Raw genomic sequence first — 17,451 nt, 5'->3', positions numbered from 1 at the left:
AAGGAAGTACTGAGAAGGAAGTGGTTTTAATTTTAAGTAGGGTGATTGGGGTAGTCTCGTTGAACAAGTTACAGCTAAAGAAAGACATGGGCATGGCGGGGGGTGGGGTGGGGAGAGCATTCCAGGCAGAGGGAACAGCAAGCCCCTCCTTAGGGGGAGAACCTGCCTTCCATTTTTAAAGAACAGCGAGGAGGATAGTGTGGCTGAAGCACGGAATAGGTGGCAGGGTAGTAGGAAATAAGGTTAAGAGATCACAGGAGATGCAGGTGATGGTCAGGGAGTCAGATTCCATAGCGCTTATACTGTTAAATACAAGGGTCTTTAAGGGGCGGGGGGGGGGGTCAGTTATGAGCAAAAGAGTGACATGACCTGATTTACATTGTAGCAGGTTAACTCTAGCTGCTGTGCTGAGTCAGAGTAGACTGTAGGAGATAAGCAAGGAGTGGAGGTCAGTGAGGCTTGTAGTACTGAGATTCACTTCCTCAGTTTCATTCTGCCAAACCAAAGGTTCTGAAGTATTTCTCGGAGAACTGCTACTTTTACATTGCTCATCAAAATTGTTACATCATTCACAGAAAATACGCAATCACAGACCTATTTAAATCTATGTCCAGCCGCGTTCATTTTACAGACTCAAAACGGAAGCCTAGCGATCTGAATCTAGAACCCAGACTTCCGGACTCCCATCTGATTTCTCCCCGGATTCACTCTGGCTATTCAGCAGAACAGACCCTTCCGGACCCACTGGCCTTCACACTCCCGTGGGGCCCCAAGAACGCGAAGGCTCGAGAAGCTTCACCAGGACCCCACCACTAGCCAGCACTAAGGCAAAGGCACATTTCTGAGCCTTTGGCTCAGCGTATCTGACCACCCGGCCGCCACTACAGGGTCGAAACTCGGAAACCGGAAATGACGAACTTCGCCCCCAGCGTCCAGCCACCCGCTACACCGTCACGTCCTGGCACGTGAGGCCGGCCTTAAGCCCAGACACATCGAGCGAGGATACGGCGCTGAGGGGCTTCTCCGGCTCAGGCCCTGCAAAGCCCAGAAACCGATCCTTAGGTGTCCGTGGCAAATGCCAGACCGGGCGCCTTCATCATCCGAGCAAATCAGCAAATCCCGAGCGGGCGTGGGACAGGCGGCCCACTGGCCAGGCCCAATCAGTCGAACGCGGAACTAGGGAGCAGGTGGAGGCCGGCGCCGGGCTGTTGCTCAGCAGGCCTGGCCTGGCTTTGGGTCCCGGGCCTCCCAGCCAGGGACTCTGCGCCTGCGCCCGCCTGGCCGCTGCCAGCTCTCCCGGCGCGGCCGCGGTCCCGGCTGCTGCGCGCCGCCTGGGTGTCTGGGCCATCCATGGGCTGCAGCGAGGGCCGCGATGACAGATTACGGCGAGGAGCAGCGCAACGAACTGGAGGCTCTGGAGTCCATCTACCCTGACTCCTTCACAGGTGACTTCCGCGGCCGCCGGCCCGCAGCTACCCAGGGGTGGAGTGGGACCGGCCGCAGTCGCTACGGCCCTCGGCGTCCCGGACCAGGATGGAGAAGCGAACAGCGGGGCCGCATGGCCTCTTCGCCCGCCACTCTTTCCTCTAGTTCTCGCAGAGTGTTCAGGCACTTACTAGTAACTCCACGGCTGTTTCCCCTTCTCCGTTTGTTCCCTGAAATCTGGAAGTCTGGGCGAGGCTGCGAGGGCCCTGGAGTGTCAGGCTTGTAATTCAGTCGGGGGCACTTTGGTTTCCGTGCCACTTAACGGCAGCGCGAGGTTTAGAGAATTACACGAAAATAGATACCCCAAGTGGAAGTAGTCTTTGCAGAACCGCAGAAGTGTCAGTTTTCACATTTTCACCTTTATTCAGGTAGAAAGCTATTTTTCGTACGGTGGTGTTTTAAAAGTTTATGGGATTCAGAGTTCTCGGAGTTACCCAGAATCAGTTTTGAGAGTAGCGTTGTTTCTGAAGTTTGTCGTTTTTTTCTTTTCTTTCTTTCTTTCTTCTTCTTCTTCTTCTTCTTCTTCTTCTTCTTTTTTTTTTTTTTTTTAAACATCCTTACATTCTGCAGAATGCCCAATGAATGAGGTGGCCCAAATTTCAGTTTCACTGTAAGACCATGCGTAATTAGACAAATGCTAGAATATCAGATTATCACCTAACCTGGCTTCCTCTTGCTACAAGCAAGGTAATGGAGGCTCAGGAAAGGTAAGTGGCTTTGCTATGGGTTGGCCAGCAAGTTAGTGGCAGGACTAGTACTCAGAGATTTGGGACTTGGGATCTAGCTGCAGCCGGGATGTGGGGGAGCAGAAGATTACTTGGTAAATTGGGCTAATATAAAATGTTATTGAGAAGTTTATTAGGTATATTTTAAAGGAAGAGAATTTTTCTGTATTAAACCATTCTTCAGATAATTTCTGAAGACGCTGCAAGATAACCATATCAATATGGTTTCTCACATTACACGCAGTTGTTGAGAGGTGATGTAATAAAGCCAATATGAGTGAGGATTGCCTAGGTTTGTGGGATTTACATTCCCTATCCCTTCCTTTGAGTGCTGTCCATCATTGATTGTCAGAATTCAGAGTGTAAGGTATGTTATTTTAACTCATAACTCCAACCCCTCTCCCTTTACATTGCTTAGCTTAGTTTTCTTAGCTCCACCTTTTGATCACTGCTTGCAACAGTAGCAAATTTTGTTCTGCTTTGCCAACAGGCAGATGTCTCTCAGCTATCCCTGTATAGCTCCAGTCCTGTTCATGTTCTCTCTCACCAGCAGTACAGCTATGCTGTGAGGATGTTAAGGGGATGAGTGAAGCGGGGTTTGAGAGTGTCATTAACTGGGTGAGTGTGTATGGAGTCTGGCTCCCTTCTCTATCCTTGCTTACATATCAATGTCTAAATAAAATAGAATATAGGGTCAGTTATTGTATTCTTAACCGAGACATTTGGTTATTTCTAGAACACTGGAAATGTTACAGGCATGAACACAGGGTAGGCAGAGTTAAGAAAGCGTAAGATGTGCTATTCTTTTCATTTCTTTGGACGTAAGGTATCACTCATTATATACTGTGCACGTAAACATTTATAAAAGTGATACATTTTTAACCCTAAAATTTTTTTTCTTTCAAATTGTGTGGTTCTTTCAAATTGTACCAGGCTCTGATATAGTTCAGTATGTGAAATTCTTGTCAGATGGAAAGTGCTTGAGGATTCTGAGCCAGGGTAACAAAAGACAATTTGTGAATCTTTGACACATCAAGTAATCTGCAGTATCAGCTGAGTCCATCTGCCTCTGATTCCTATCAGCATTCCTACAATTGCAATAAACAAATTAAAGTGAGAAGTCTTGATTTATAATACTTTAGAAACTTTGCATTACTTACAATCAGATTCTTTATGAAACCTCAAGGAAGAGGCAGGGGGCTTTGGAATAACATACTTTCATGTTTGGTCTTTTGAAATCTTGAGGATTTGCAAGGTTTACTGGTTTACAGCCTTCTTTCATGCTGATGATTTCATACTTTAATATTTTCATAGCAACTTTAAGAACGAGAGCTTGCTTGTGTCAGTTTGCCAAGGAACACTAATTGGTAGTTTTTGTATCTCATTTTGAATCACATTTAACAGTAGATTTGGTAAATGCCCAATGCTGTTGATGAAGGATGTAGATACTTTTTTTTTTTTTTAAATAAATGGCTGAGTGCTGACAAAGAATCCTTTGTTAAGTGTATCGTGACCCACTTGTGGATGCTGAAGAGACACAATCCAGCCGACCATAGTCCATTTTCTACAACTGCATGGGGCTACAGCCACACCTTAGAAATGCCATCTTTAAAATTTTGGCCTCTGAAATTTCTCTTTAGTCTATAAACTTTGTAGCCCTACAGTTCTTTCATTTCCATGCTTTTACTGAACACGCCTCTCATCATGAATTCTCACAGACTGATATTTTATCAGACTCTTTCCTGTTCATCTTGCCTCCCTGTCCTGTCTGGCTTCCAAGGTTAGGCAGTTCAGTGATGTTCTTACTAGCATTCCCATGCCCTCATTTACTATATGGTTTCCTTATTTACTAAATATTTTCTGTATTTATTGTTAGGAGCTCAGTCTCTTGGGGAAAGACATCAGATAAGTAATTTACAGCACAGCGGATGATTGCTTTATGGAGATATGTGTAGAATGCAGCCTGAGCAAAGGGAGAAGGGACAATCTGAGGACTGTTTTGGAGGACTGAGGGGTGATGAGGAGTTGTGTGAATGAGACTGGGGGAAGGGGCAAGTGTGCAGAAGGGTGACTGAGAGAGCAAAGTGTGTTCAAAGGACCAGTAGCTGGGTATGGCTAGAGTTTAAAGTGAGAAGTGAGAGTCATGGAAAATGAGACCTGACAAATCAGTAAGCAGGGGCCAGATCACAGAGGGCGCTGTTAGCGACTGAGATGTGATCTTACAGGCCCTTTCCTCCCCACCCCCTGCCCCGTCCCCCAGCTACACAGACACACAGGGCATGTTGTAGACACTGCCATGTCAGACCTGGATCTCAGTACTCAGGTGGCTTCTCTTGAGTTTGTTACTACCTTTGTGGTTGCTGCTTTTCTTTTAATATCTGGCACTTTTTCCTCTTCCTACTTTTTTCCCCCAATTCAGAATGCCTTACATGGCTGAAATTGGCCCTTATTTCTCTTTATTTTCTCTGGCGACTTCATTTAGTCTAATGACTCCCAAATTAAAATCAGGCCCAACTCTCTTTAATTCCATTTGCCCATTTCTGAATGCGTACTTGATACCTTTAACTGAAAGTACTCTGTGTCCTTCAAATATATATGGGTTTTCTTTTCTGTTTCTTGTTTTTGTTTGTGGCACATTCTCTGCCTGCAAATTCAAGTTGGCATCCATCAGCATATTAGATTTTTTCCCTGTTCCCTGCTATTCCCTTTGCTACCAGCCTAGTTCAGAACCTAATTAACTTTGCCGAGATGATTTCGGTGGCTACCTAGTTTCATCCTGCCTCTAGCCTTGTTTTTCTCTTTCCATTTTATGCACTGTTGCTAGATTTATCCTCTATGTTTAGAAATAGAATTCTGACCTTATTACTGCTGCTAAAAAAAGCTATCACTGTCCACGCTAAACTTTCAATTGTATTTTCAACTTGTTTTCTTTACCACGCATACATCCACCAATGGAATAATTTCTAATTCCTTGTGTATTCCTTAAGCTTGTCCCTTGCTGCCATGTTTCTCCGACCTACAGTCCTTTTCTCCATCTATACTTACCGGTATGCCTTAATTCACTGCCTAGCTCAAATGACTTCCCTGGAATTTCTCAGCTGAAAAAAAATTTTTTTCCTTTTAAATGAAATTCTATACAGTAAATTTATTCAGTTCTGCTAGTTACTAGCCTGTATAGCTTTGGACACATTATTTAAAAGCTCTTTATCTCAGTTTCCACATCTATAAAATTGGAATGATACTATATTTAGCTGATTCTAAGATATTTTTTACATTTAAACATCTCTGAAATATGATGTTATCTTATAATCGATTGCATATCATAGTTTAGTTGGCGTTTTCCTTTTTCTTTCTTATTGGTACATAAGGTAGGGTGCATCACATACTTGATGGCGTCTTAAATTTGGTGAAATACGGTAACAGTATAAAATTAATGGTTTTAGTGTGAGAAATAAAGGATCTTTGTATAAATGCATAGAACAGTACAGGTGCAGAGTAATGCCCAATAAATGTTAGCTGTTGTTGGGTGTAGGTGACCCCTAACTTACAGCCTCATGGAGCCCTAAAAAATAATAAGTTGGAATGTCACTGGGTTGAACCCTTATGTTTATAGTTGCAATGTTTGCAGTTTATGACATGTAAATGCTAACGTTGGTCATGAAAAGAAATAAGAATGAAATATATTTACACACATTTGTTAGAAAAAGGGTAGGGCCAGTCATATTTAAAAGCTTTATTATAATTGCCTCTTAGGTATAATTACTTTTTCAGCATCGGCTGGACTGCTGAGGCCAATTAAAATATGAGTGCAGTGAGTCTTTTATCTTCCTGACAAACACCTTTCTACTAATCTTAGATGTTCGTCATTGATTCAAGTACTTTTAAACTTCCATTAAAATGAGGGCGTATCTCTTGAAAATCTGATTGATAATGAATATTTACGAAGACTTCAGAAATTCTCAAGTAGGAAAAGCTGAGTAGTTTCCGTGGCGACTTCTTCAGGGATCCCTGTGCTCTTTCATTTCAGAAAGAGGCCGCTGAGCTGCTCCCAACCTTGACGGGGCCAGTGCTTCCTTGGCCTGGAACGAAGCACAGAGTTTTCTCGTGGGCTCAGCCACAATCACGAGTGGCTTGAGTTTTCCTTGTTTACTCTTGTAATGGTTCTAAGTACGAGTTTTCTTTGTTACTGTCTTTCTCCTTTCATTCCATTAGCTTATTAGCTCTTTCATTCAGCCAAAATTTACTGAGTTTCTCAATACTGCCAGGCACTAACCTAGGAGTTCTCAGAGTTAGTACAGTACTCTTGTGGGGGAACAGATCATAAACAGATGTATAGTATCAAATAGACATCAAGCTGTAAAATGGTATATACAGCTTTCTTATTTATGTAAATGTTGACTTACATGTCTCACTTAACAAACTGTAAGCAATTTGATGTTTGGATTCACAGATAATTTTATAATTCTGTGAAACATGGTAGAGGCTCAATAATTTGTAAGTATGAACTATGAAATTTGGTTCTAGAGATGACGTGGGAGAAAGAGATAGCTAGAAGACACAAACTCTGACAACTTAATATTCACCTTTGTCATGGAGATTCTGAATTATGCTTCAGAATATATAAGCTTAAAAATTAATGGCAATACTGAGTATTTATCAGTGGGTAGTTTCTAATGAGAAACATCAAACTTTTTTTTTGCCATTCCATTTGGGAATTTTTTTAGAATGTAGTTTTCTATATATAGGTGGAAATTTTGGATTAAAAAGTAAATTACTTAGTTATTTTAATTGATTTGGTATAACTACAAGAGTGTCTAGTATAGAGAGTTCTTTTCGGATTAAAGAAAACTGTAGATTTAAATAGAAATTGATGGACGTTTTATCACTTGATTGTTCTGTTCAGTCTGTATTTGTGGAAGGGGAAATACAGGCTAGGGATCCGTTTCCAGGACTGGATATTGATATTTTGCTCATAAACAAAAGCATGTGCCTTGGGAAGCATCTTAATAACTTTATCTCTGTGTATATTTTCTTGCAGTATTATCAGAAAATCCACCCAGCTTCACCATTACCGTGACATCTGAGGCCGGAGAAAATGATGAAAGTAAGTCTAATCAAAAATATTTGCAGTTTTCCTAAGCCTCTCAGGAATTTTATTCATCCTGCAGCCATTGTGCTGGGCCTTGCACATGTGGAATGCTAAGGTGCTGTTGAGAATCTAGTGTGAATGTTACGGGTTTCTAGTCAGTATTTACTATGTAATAATAGAGAGGAAGTCAAGAGGTGTATTGACACAGTAAACTTAATTTTTAAAAGTGAAACAAACATAACAATACAGCAGATAGAGAAAGTGCAGGAGATTTTTGTCCAAAACAAGAGTTTGGACACACACGTAATTTAGTAGTTGTGTGGTAGTCCATTGAATACCATGGATTTTTTCCTGTTTGGATATTTGAAGTGTCTACTGGATATTTGCTGTTATAAATTGGGCTGGATAAATACCAATCTGCATGTTTTCCTTTCTTTAGGGATGGATATTCTATTGTTATTTAAATACGTATATACATAAAACCAGATAAAAGCCAGTATTAACATAACTGTGGAACTAAGACAATTATACAAACTGAAATAAAGCAGCTGTAAAACTAATAAAAAAATTAAGTAAATTAATTTAAATTTGGCACGTCAGGGGAGGAATGTCTGAAGTTTGTTTCCACCTTTAGTCCAGTTCAGTTAATGTTGTAATTTGATAGACATTATATTAAGTTGGTGTTAACCCAAGGATTTTTTTTTTCCCCTGTTAAGCTAGCCAACTGAAATTCTGCCATGAGCAGTCAGTAATACCAATATTAGTGGTATCACTTGATAACTCTCAATCTGTCTTGTACAATTGAAAATGAGGTTAGCATTGAGATATTACTGAGCTCTGAATTAAAAAGATGTTGGATACAGTTATTTACATATGTTTTTATAGATGGATATTATTTATAAATATGTATATAAAATCTCAGCTATAACATGAGCATCCTTTTACATTTTGTTTAAAATGTGAATATATGCATAGAAAGATACTTTAAAGTAATCTTTAAGAAATACTTTTAAGATACTTTAAATATACCAAAATGAGAACAGTGGTCTCTCCCTGAAGATGGGATTATTATTGAGTTTATTTTTCCCTTAATATATTCCTAAGTTTTCTATAGTGTCTATTACATCATATAGTAGAATCAATAAATTTAAAAAAAAAAACCTTCTGAATGTTCTAGCAATAAAATTAGAAATGTACTAAATAAAAAAAAGAAGAAAAATGCCTTAAAGACATTGTATTTCTTACTGACCTAACACTCTTTCTTATATCCGTTGATTCATAAAATTCTTTAATCATCATACACATGAAATTCTTTGTTCATCATACACAAAATTAAAACAAAATATCAAACTGGCACATTTTAAGGTGTTTTTTTCCCCCTTCCCAAGGAGAGAAAAACCTAGATTTCAGTTAAAATCACCAAAATCAGGAGGTTTTAATAATTAAAGTATGAGTTACAGGAACGGCGAAATCTAGACAAAGGGTCATTGTGACTAATAAGTTTTAACCGAAAATGTTTAGCACTTCTACTCAGTTGCACATTGCCTGGCGAAATTGAGAATTCATCAGGCCAGGTAGCAGAGAGATACTTTGCACTAATGTGCCTGTGAAAATCTCACACCTCTACAAGTGTCAGATCTGTAAACTGGCACAGGCCAAAAGCCTGAGGGAGAACGTATGGATGAGTCAGGGTAAAAGTTTCTCAGATAACCTCTCAAACTGTCCATTGAAAACCGTGTCCTCTAGCAATGCCTGCTGTCATTGTACAGATAGAAACATGGACTCCAGGGCTGAAGTCAGATATGCTCTGGAAACTGTCTCTGGTAGGGACCTGAAAATGAGCCTAAGGAAGTACTTTTTCTGTGTGTCATACTCAGTGCCTTTTGTTCATCTGTCTCTCATTCTCTTTCTCAGACAAGCAGTATGGTGAAATCGGTGAAATACTCACGCGTAGTGAATGTACTTCATGTTAGAAGTGACTTTTAGTGTTCCTGTGATTTGTTTTCACTTATCTTTGTGGTATGTGTTGTTTGAATTAGTGATTACCTATCTGGTCTCATAGTAACCTTGTTATTTTGTAGGAAAATTGTTCGTTGACACGTCATAAAATAATTATTGGTTCAACAAATATGTTGACCTCTCTGTACTTTACATTTTATGGTATTCATATCAAGCTCTTACCTTGTGTCTTCAGCTGTCCAGGCTACCCTCAAGTTTACATACAGTGAAAAATACCCAGATGAAGCCCCCCTTTATGAAATATTCTCCCAGTTAAATCTAGAAGATACTGATGTCTCAGACATTTTGAAATTATTAGCATTACAGGTAAGGAAATAACAAGTTTTGTAATGGCATTATTTTATTGGCCTTAAATATTATATATTAATTATAAGAGTCAGAAAATGGTATTAAATATGTATAGCCCATATATTAAACAAGCAGAATTCAGGATATGAGAGTGTGTGTGTGTGTGTGTGTGTGTGTGTGTGTGTGTGTGTGTGTGTGTTTACAAAGCATTTTTATTTTTGTTCTCCACTTTAAAATTTGAGTAAGAGAAGTTCTCCCTATACCCTTGTTTGAAATTCAGTCAGCCCTGTGATTTTTGTGATAAAAAGGTGATAAAAAGTCCAGTTAGGTACTATAAATTATAAACACAGTTTTGATTTGGTTCTCAGAATGTCTAGTCCCATGTGCATTTAAAAATTCCAGCTCTTAAAAAAACCCTAAAACTCCCAACCCCTCTGACCTGCTGCAGGCTAGCTGCCTACAATCTGGTAAGAGGGGTGGTGACTGATACATTTTTCTTTCCTATCTCCCCTTCTCCCTAAGCTTCCAAACAGCAGCAGTGGTTTATAACTCCTCCAAAAGAAGATGTTGTGTGGAAAAAAAGAATGGGTATTGGAAAGTTCCTTCCTGGCTAGTTCTCTGTTGGGATGGCTCCTTACTCTGGGCATGGCAGATATGTGAAGCTCTCTCTTGTTTAGGTAGAGAATTTTTATGGATTCTTCAGAGCAGGGAGTAGGGAGGGCAACTAAAATCTTACTCCACCATCTTAAAAGCAGGAATCCTGGTTTTGTTCGTTTTTCTAAGAAGAGCTGACAGAAAACATGTCTCCGCCTTAAATGTGACTTGTATATTTCAAGGAGTAGAGGTGCTCTGAATACTGATATTTTAGAAATATCTGGAGCTGTTGGAGAATGCAGAGGGAAACATGATTTCTCAAATGTTAATTTATGCTGATCCTGGGCCTTGTTCACTCCATTACCCAGTATGAAGTTATATCATTTGGTTTAACATGCTTCATTTAAAAACGGTGGAGACAGTGTGGGACAATATACTATATTCAGTCAGTCATGTGTTAATGTAAGTTATTTGAGCTGAGTGATTTTTTTAAATATACATTTTATATTTTATTTATACTCAAGCTCCTTCCTTTCAAAAAGGAAATTTTGATTTCTTTCTGATACTTAACTGAGATCTGATGTATTGAGGGAATATATTTGTATTTTTTCTCTAAAAATAGTTGTATTAATTTTTAGTTATCAGAATAATTAATTTATATTACAAAAAACTCAGAAAATACATAAAATCTGAAGAAGAAAATAAAGATTCCTCTTAATCTCAGTAACCCAGGTGTAACTGCTTAGTAACACTTTGGTGTGATATAGTTCCAGACTTTTTTACTTATGCTTATATTTATAGTCTCCCTCCCCCACCCCAGGTTAGGTCAGCCTATACGTAGTATTTTGTGACATTCTTTTTTTCACATAACAATATATATCAGCATCTTCCCATTTTAGTAAACATATATATGGATTGTCATTTTTGATAACTTCATAGCATTTCACTGGATGTATGTGTAATTACACATGTGCTTTTTGAAACACCTTGAATTTATTTCTCATTTTTGCCTGATTTAATACATAATTCTTTGAACATTCTTATATATATCACCATTTGTAAATCTTTAGAGCGGGGTGTCTATTGAATCGCTAGTCCCTGGCACATAGTAGACACTCAAATATTTTTTGAATAAATGAAAAGAATGAATTACTGATGAGTATACTGGTGCTTTCTAGAAGTAGGATTGCCAGATTAAAGGTTATGCAGGCTTTCAATACATACTGCCAAGTCGACCCTTAAAGTGGTTGTACCAAGTTATCCTCTCACTGTAGCCATTGAGGTGTCTGCCTACTTTTGCTAGCACTAGGTATTTTCATTTAGAAAGAAAAAATGATGGTAAGATGGAAATAGTACATAATTATAATCGGAAGTTCTTTAATTACTAGTGATGTGGAAGTCTTCATATAACTTCTAGTTGTCTAGTTTTCATATGAATGCTGCTTTTTTTGCTTTTCTATTGGAATACTTAACTTTTTAAAAAGAGATCCTACTGGGATTTGTCTTTGAAATGTATCAGGGTTAAGTTAGGTGGCCAGATACCATTCCCCCTCTCACAGACTTTATACTCTGGTGAGGACATGGACCAGCAAACTGGAAATCATGATTCTCTGTGAAAAATGCTCTGATGGGTGAAGTAAAAGATTGGATGAGTGGGCATAGATTTGAGGCACTGGAGAAGCTTCCAAGGTGAAGCTGGGACTGAAGGAAAAGTTTTCAGGCAATAAAGAGAGTAGAAGAGTTTGAAGGTGGAGGAGTAAGCTTGTTACGAGGCATGGGAGACAGAGAGAGAGATCGAGATTATTTCCTTCTGGAACTTCCGGTCATTCTAAAATTACTTGATCTTAGAATTTGAGATTGGTGGTAACATGTGTTAGAACTAAAAAGGTTAATTCCCAAAGGATTTTCTAAACTGTTTAAAATGTATGGTCTTGCTCCTTACAGGTTTGGGAAGCTAATGAGGGATTTTTAAGCAAGAGACTGAATAGATGAGTTCTGTGTGTACTGAAATGTCAGAGAACTCTGTTGATGTCAGAGGTGACAAGACCAGAGATTTTAAGAAGACTGGTTAAGAGTTTCTTGTAATATTACAAACTGAAGGGGATGGTACCCTGGGTTAGGGAATAATAACAGCGTTGACGGAGAACAGTAGGTGGATTTAAATGACATTTAAGAATAGATAAGAGGTAGTGATAGAGCTTATGATGAGTTGGAGATGCTTTTATATTTGGTTTTAAACCATTTCAAATAGAAAGAAAAAAAGGTACATAAAGATAAATCATAAAAGTATCTACATTCTTTATTATTATATTAGGAAATCACTTTGCCTTCAAAATTCAGTTCATTGTCTCAGCTCTTAAAATACCCCCAAAGAACTAAAATAATGAAAACATGCTGGAGAACCAATATTGTTAGCTATTGTAGGAAAACGTTTTCTGAATTCTTCTTACATTTATGCTTATTAAGTAGAATTTATTGAAATACATATTTTAAGTTGAATATAGCAAATTATAAGACTTTAAAAATGTGAGATACTATTATTTATATACTCAATTGTTAAATGATCCAGGTGTCTGAACTTATGGTATAACTGATATATAATGATAAAATCATAATCAGTAATCATATTATAAACATATGGAGTTTAGTGATTATGCTGAAAGGTCTTTTTTTCCCATTGGTTAGTTGTTTTTATTTTTCTGAGAATTATGTTTCTTACTACAACTTTGTTTTTCTGGTTACATAGGCAGAAGAAAACCTTGGTATGGTGATGATCTTTACTTTAGTGACAGCTGTGCAAGAAAAATTAAATGAAATAGTGGATCAAATGAAAACTAGAAGAGAAGAAGAAAAGAAACAAAAAGAAAAAGAAGCAGAAGAAGCTGAAAAGGTATATTTAAAAGGCATGTTTTCTTTCATTCTTCAAATCTGTTTTTTTTTTTTGGTTGTTTGGTTTTTTGTTTTTGTTTGTTTTTGCCTTTGGAAATTTCAGTAATTTTTTGGGGAATCACAGAAATAAACAAGTAAATTTTAGCAAAGCTTTACTAAGTAAAATTTTAGAAGGTCCCTCATTTAGTAGGTGGCATGGCACAGTAATGATTAATAATCAGTAAAGAAAAGCTCATGCAGGTAAAATCAAGGAATATAAACTATTTTACTTACAGTATAGAGTTTAGAACTGTAAAGCCCTCACCAAAGTGATTTAAATAGTTACTTAATGTAAAGAAAACCTTAGATTCTGCAATGAAGTGAAAAATATAAGCTATGTTGTTAGTGCTGTGAATTGGTGTATATTTAAAACATTAATAACCGACAGCAGCAGCTTTCTTCATAACAGTGAATAGCAATGGGGATACATAGTATATTATCTTTGTTTTTTGTAATAAAAATAAAAATGACTTTTCCAGAGTAAGTTGCCAAAACTAATGAGACTAGCCAGTGCAAGCAGAAATCAGACTAAATGTTTTAAAACTTGAAGCCATTTTTCTGTGTTTTTCCTACAAGTGGCTATATTCACTTGTCTAGAAGGTCATTAGGCTTTATTTTCTAAACTGTTAATCTCGTTTTTTGGTGACATGTCTTTCTTCTTTTCTAAGCAATTATTTCATGGCACTCCAGTTACAATTGAGAATTTCTTAAATTGGAAGGCCAAGTTTGATGCAGAACTCTTGGAAATTAAAAAGAAACGAATGAAAGAAGAAGAACAAGCAGGAAAAAATAAATTAAGTGGTATGACCTGCACCCCCTCCCCATTTCCTGTTCCCCTTAAACCCTCTTATATTACTTCTTATATAGCAAGAGGATAATTTGGACAGATTCTCATAAGAAAATAATATACTTAGGCATCTAGGACAGAAATAGAAAGCATTCTCTCTGTAAGATGATGTTTCTTCACACATAATTATAATTAATTTTTGGCTTATCTTTCATTTAAATATTGCAATGGATAGATCTCAAGATACAGCTAGCATGACTTTTAGTATCATAAGCCTTAGGAGTGCTAGAGTCAAACCCACTTGTTTTCTAGGACTCTAAGGTAGGCTAAGTTTTAACTTGTTCATTTTAATGCAGATGCATTTTGTATGCTTCTTAGCTCCTTACTAAGTTCATAAATTTATTGAAATTCCCAGAAAAATAGGTTTTCAGACTTGTTTTCTTTAATTATTGTACCTTTGAAAAAGTTGTAGGGAAGATGGAAGGAAACTCTGCCATTCAAATTGAAATATATTTATTTCTTATAGGGAGACAGCTGTTTGAAACAGATCATAATCTCGACACATCTGATATCCAGTTCTTGGAAGATGGTAAGATAATATTAGAATTCCACATGTACATAATGTGCTATTTTTAATATTAAACCAGGAAAACTGGAGTGGTTACTTAATATATAATTTTTCCTCCCAGGGCTGTAAAGAAATATATTTTGAAGAATAAATTCTAATGTGTGATTATACATGAAACTATAGCAATATATTTTTTAAAGTATATTTTATCAAAGATAGCACTGGGTAAACAGTGTGGTCACATTAGCCTCTAACAACTGGTCATAAATCAACTCACTGTGACTCAGGTGACTTGGTTTCCTCAAATTTCTAGTATCACGGATCTATGGAAACTGTAATGCATAATCTGTCTTGGAGCTGTATAAAAATCTCAATCCCAGAACTCCTAGCATGCTGTCTAACCAGAAATCTTACATTTCATACCACTCTACTGTCTTTGGACGTCTAGTCCCTTATGCTTTTCTTCTCTTTTTCATCCTAACCCTTACTTACCCTCTTTTAATCTTCATTCATCCATGTCCATCCATCCACAAATACTTACTGCACCCCTGCTATAAGCCAGGCATTGTCCTGGCTGCTGAGGATACAGCAGAGAACAACTAGACAAATTCCCTGTCCTCACAGATCTTGAAGCCTGTATGTGTTTCTTAAACTGGGCTCCATACTCGGTCAGCACTCCAGCAGCACCCTGGGGTCTCCACTCCGTCATCCTTCTGTCACGCCTGTCATGCCAGTTGGGGGTCCTGTAGCATCTTGCCTTTCAGCCTCGTTCCTGGACTGTCTTCTGGAGAAGATTATAAATCAACTGTTGATGGGGCCCACTGCTGAATCATGCCTCTTAACCTGAGCTGGGCTCTTACTGACACTCAGCTTTTTTTTTTTTAATACCTTATTACATTCTTGCTCTGAAGTTTTTAGTCTCAAAAAAACCAACGAACCAAACAAACAAACAAAACCCCAAAACAAAAAACAGGGATGTCCTTATCTGTCCTCCCTCTCATTTTAGGAGGTTATTTTACTTTGTTTTGTTGAGAAATTCTGAATCCGGAAAGCTTAGGCTCATTCTCTCTTGAACTTGAAAAGTTTTACTGTCTAATCATTTTTGACGTTTTTCCCTGTCTAATGGATTATTTTTTCATATCCAATAACTTACCAAAAGTTCTCTGTTGATTCTGCCTCTGAAATGTCTTTTCAACTCTCTTTTCCTGATTTGAAAGTTTTATTGTTCTTCAACTGGACTTTTGTAATAGCTTCATAAATGAGCTCCCTGCTTCAATCTCTTCCTCCCAGGGTCTTTATCTACCCTGTTGTCACTCACTACCTCTAAGGCAGCATTTCTAAAACCCATGTGTAATCGTGACATTTCTCTCTTGAAAATGCTTTGTGATGTCTTTCTGCTCTTTAGAGGCAAAGGTTGACCTCCATAATCTTTTAGTTTGGCCTCCATCTGTGTTATCACCAGATGTCTTTCCTCAAGAATCTCTTGTTCCAGTTGGAGGTATTCAGCATCTTAGGTTTTCTCTCGGCCTCTGCATAACCTTCTACCTAAAATCACTTCATCCTGGCTCCTTTTCTTGGTGGATTCAAATTTATCATGAAAATATTTCAGATGTCATCTGCTCTTTGCGCCCCTTCACTACTTCTCCCAGATAGCGTCAGTTATTCTTTGGCTTGGACTTAACAAATTGTGTTTTTATTACTGAACTGTTCTTAGGACTCCTTATTGAGTTGAATGTCAGAGGGCTAGAGTCTGGGAAGGAAAGAGGGTGAACAAAATTTTTGGTGACTTAAGAGTACTGTAATATCCTGCTTTTATGTGCTACAGACAAACTGAAGAGTGAAGATGTTTAATGCAAAGCCAGGGTGTTGTTTCTTGTAGGGCTTAGACATTTGGAATCTAGGAAAGACATACCATTGGTTGCAGGGGAATGGGTGAGAGTGAAGACCAAGTTAGATGTGTCAATTAATTATAAGTGTAATTGAGCTTTAATGATGTGTGTTATCTCCAGTATTGGAAGAGAGAAACTCCAGGTACAGGTCTTATGGTCAGTGATAATCAACTCTGTGCAACCAGGGTGTGTCATAGTCGTCTTCAACTTACATAACATGCCAGATCATAAATAATTTGTTCTAGAAAGGTTTTTTTTTTTTTTAATAGCTGGATTTTTAGACTCTAAACTGGAAGCATGAAGTTGCTTTTGAAGTGTGTGAGTGTTTGCTGGCCAGTACAGATGGCCGTTGGTGTGATTACAGCAGTAGTTTGGGGTTTCATTCCTTGCACCTCACGTGCACGTTGGGAGGTCTCTGGCACTGGCAGTGAGTTGTATCTTTTATTTCTGAGTATGACTGAAGGTGAAATCTTCCATCTTTTGCAGCTGGAAACAATGTGGAGGTAGATGAGTCTTTGTTCCAGGAGATGGATGACTTGGATCTGGAGGATGACGAGGATGATCCAGACTACAATCCTGCTGACCCGGAGAGTGACCTGACTGACTAATGAACTGTCCCCGGAGAGGCTTGACTGCCACAGCATCTGTGGCTATGCTGAGAGGGTGTTGATTTTCCTTTCTTTTTTCTAAGAAAAAATAATTTTCAGGAGAATATTCTTCTGATAGCTTTCATCATTGAACTTAATAAACTGATCTTAAAATTTCAAATATTAAAATCTTCCATTCCTCTTATTGGTGGGAAGAAGGTCACATATTGAAAGTCATTTAATGTTGGAGAGAGATCCTGCCTGTAACACCAAGACCAGAAGATTGGCTGCTGCTGTGCACAGGTGTGGGTTTACATACAGGGGCTGGACCAACTTGGAGCTTCTATACCGGGGACCGTGGTGGCTTTGGATTCTAAGGGTTGTCATTCATATAAGATAGAAGACTGCGGTGAACAGAATAGTGAACCTTCTGAGTTCTAGCCTTAGGGCATGATAAATTTAAGTCTTAACAAAACCAGAAGCCCATATTAT

The 17,451-nt window shown here is 38.2% G+C and overlaps 1 protein-coding gene across 1 annotated transcript; it reads left to right on the top strand.

The window, feature by feature from the left end:
• The first annotated feature begins 1,153 nt into the window (after nt 1-1,153).
• Nucleotides 1,154-17,140, top strand: RWDD1 (RWD domain containing 1). The gene is made up of 7 exons (XM_074368458.1): nt 1,154-1,445; nt 7,249-7,314; nt 9,494-9,624; nt 12,947-13,090; nt 13,797-13,929; nt 14,442-14,504; nt 16,859-17,140. The coding sequence occupies exons 1-7, from the start codon at nt 1,373-1,375 to the stop codon at nt 16,978-16,980; spliced, it is 732 nt and encodes a 243-aa protein (XP_074224559.1). The 5' UTR covers nt 1,154-1,372; the 3' UTR covers nt 16,981-17,140.
• The last annotated feature ends 311 nt before the right edge of the window (nt 17,141-17,451 follow it).

This window comes from Camelus bactrianus, chromosome 8, assembly GCF_048773025.1.
Source record: "Camelus bactrianus isolate YW-2024 breed Bactrian camel chromosome 8, ASM4877302v1, whole genome shotgun sequence".
Classification (NCBI taxonomy): Eukaryota; Metazoa; Chordata; class Mammalia; order Artiodactyla; family Camelidae; genus Camelus; species Camelus bactrianus.
Note: the sequence above shows the minus strand (reverse complement) of the source record. Positions and strands in the feature narration are given on the sequence as shown.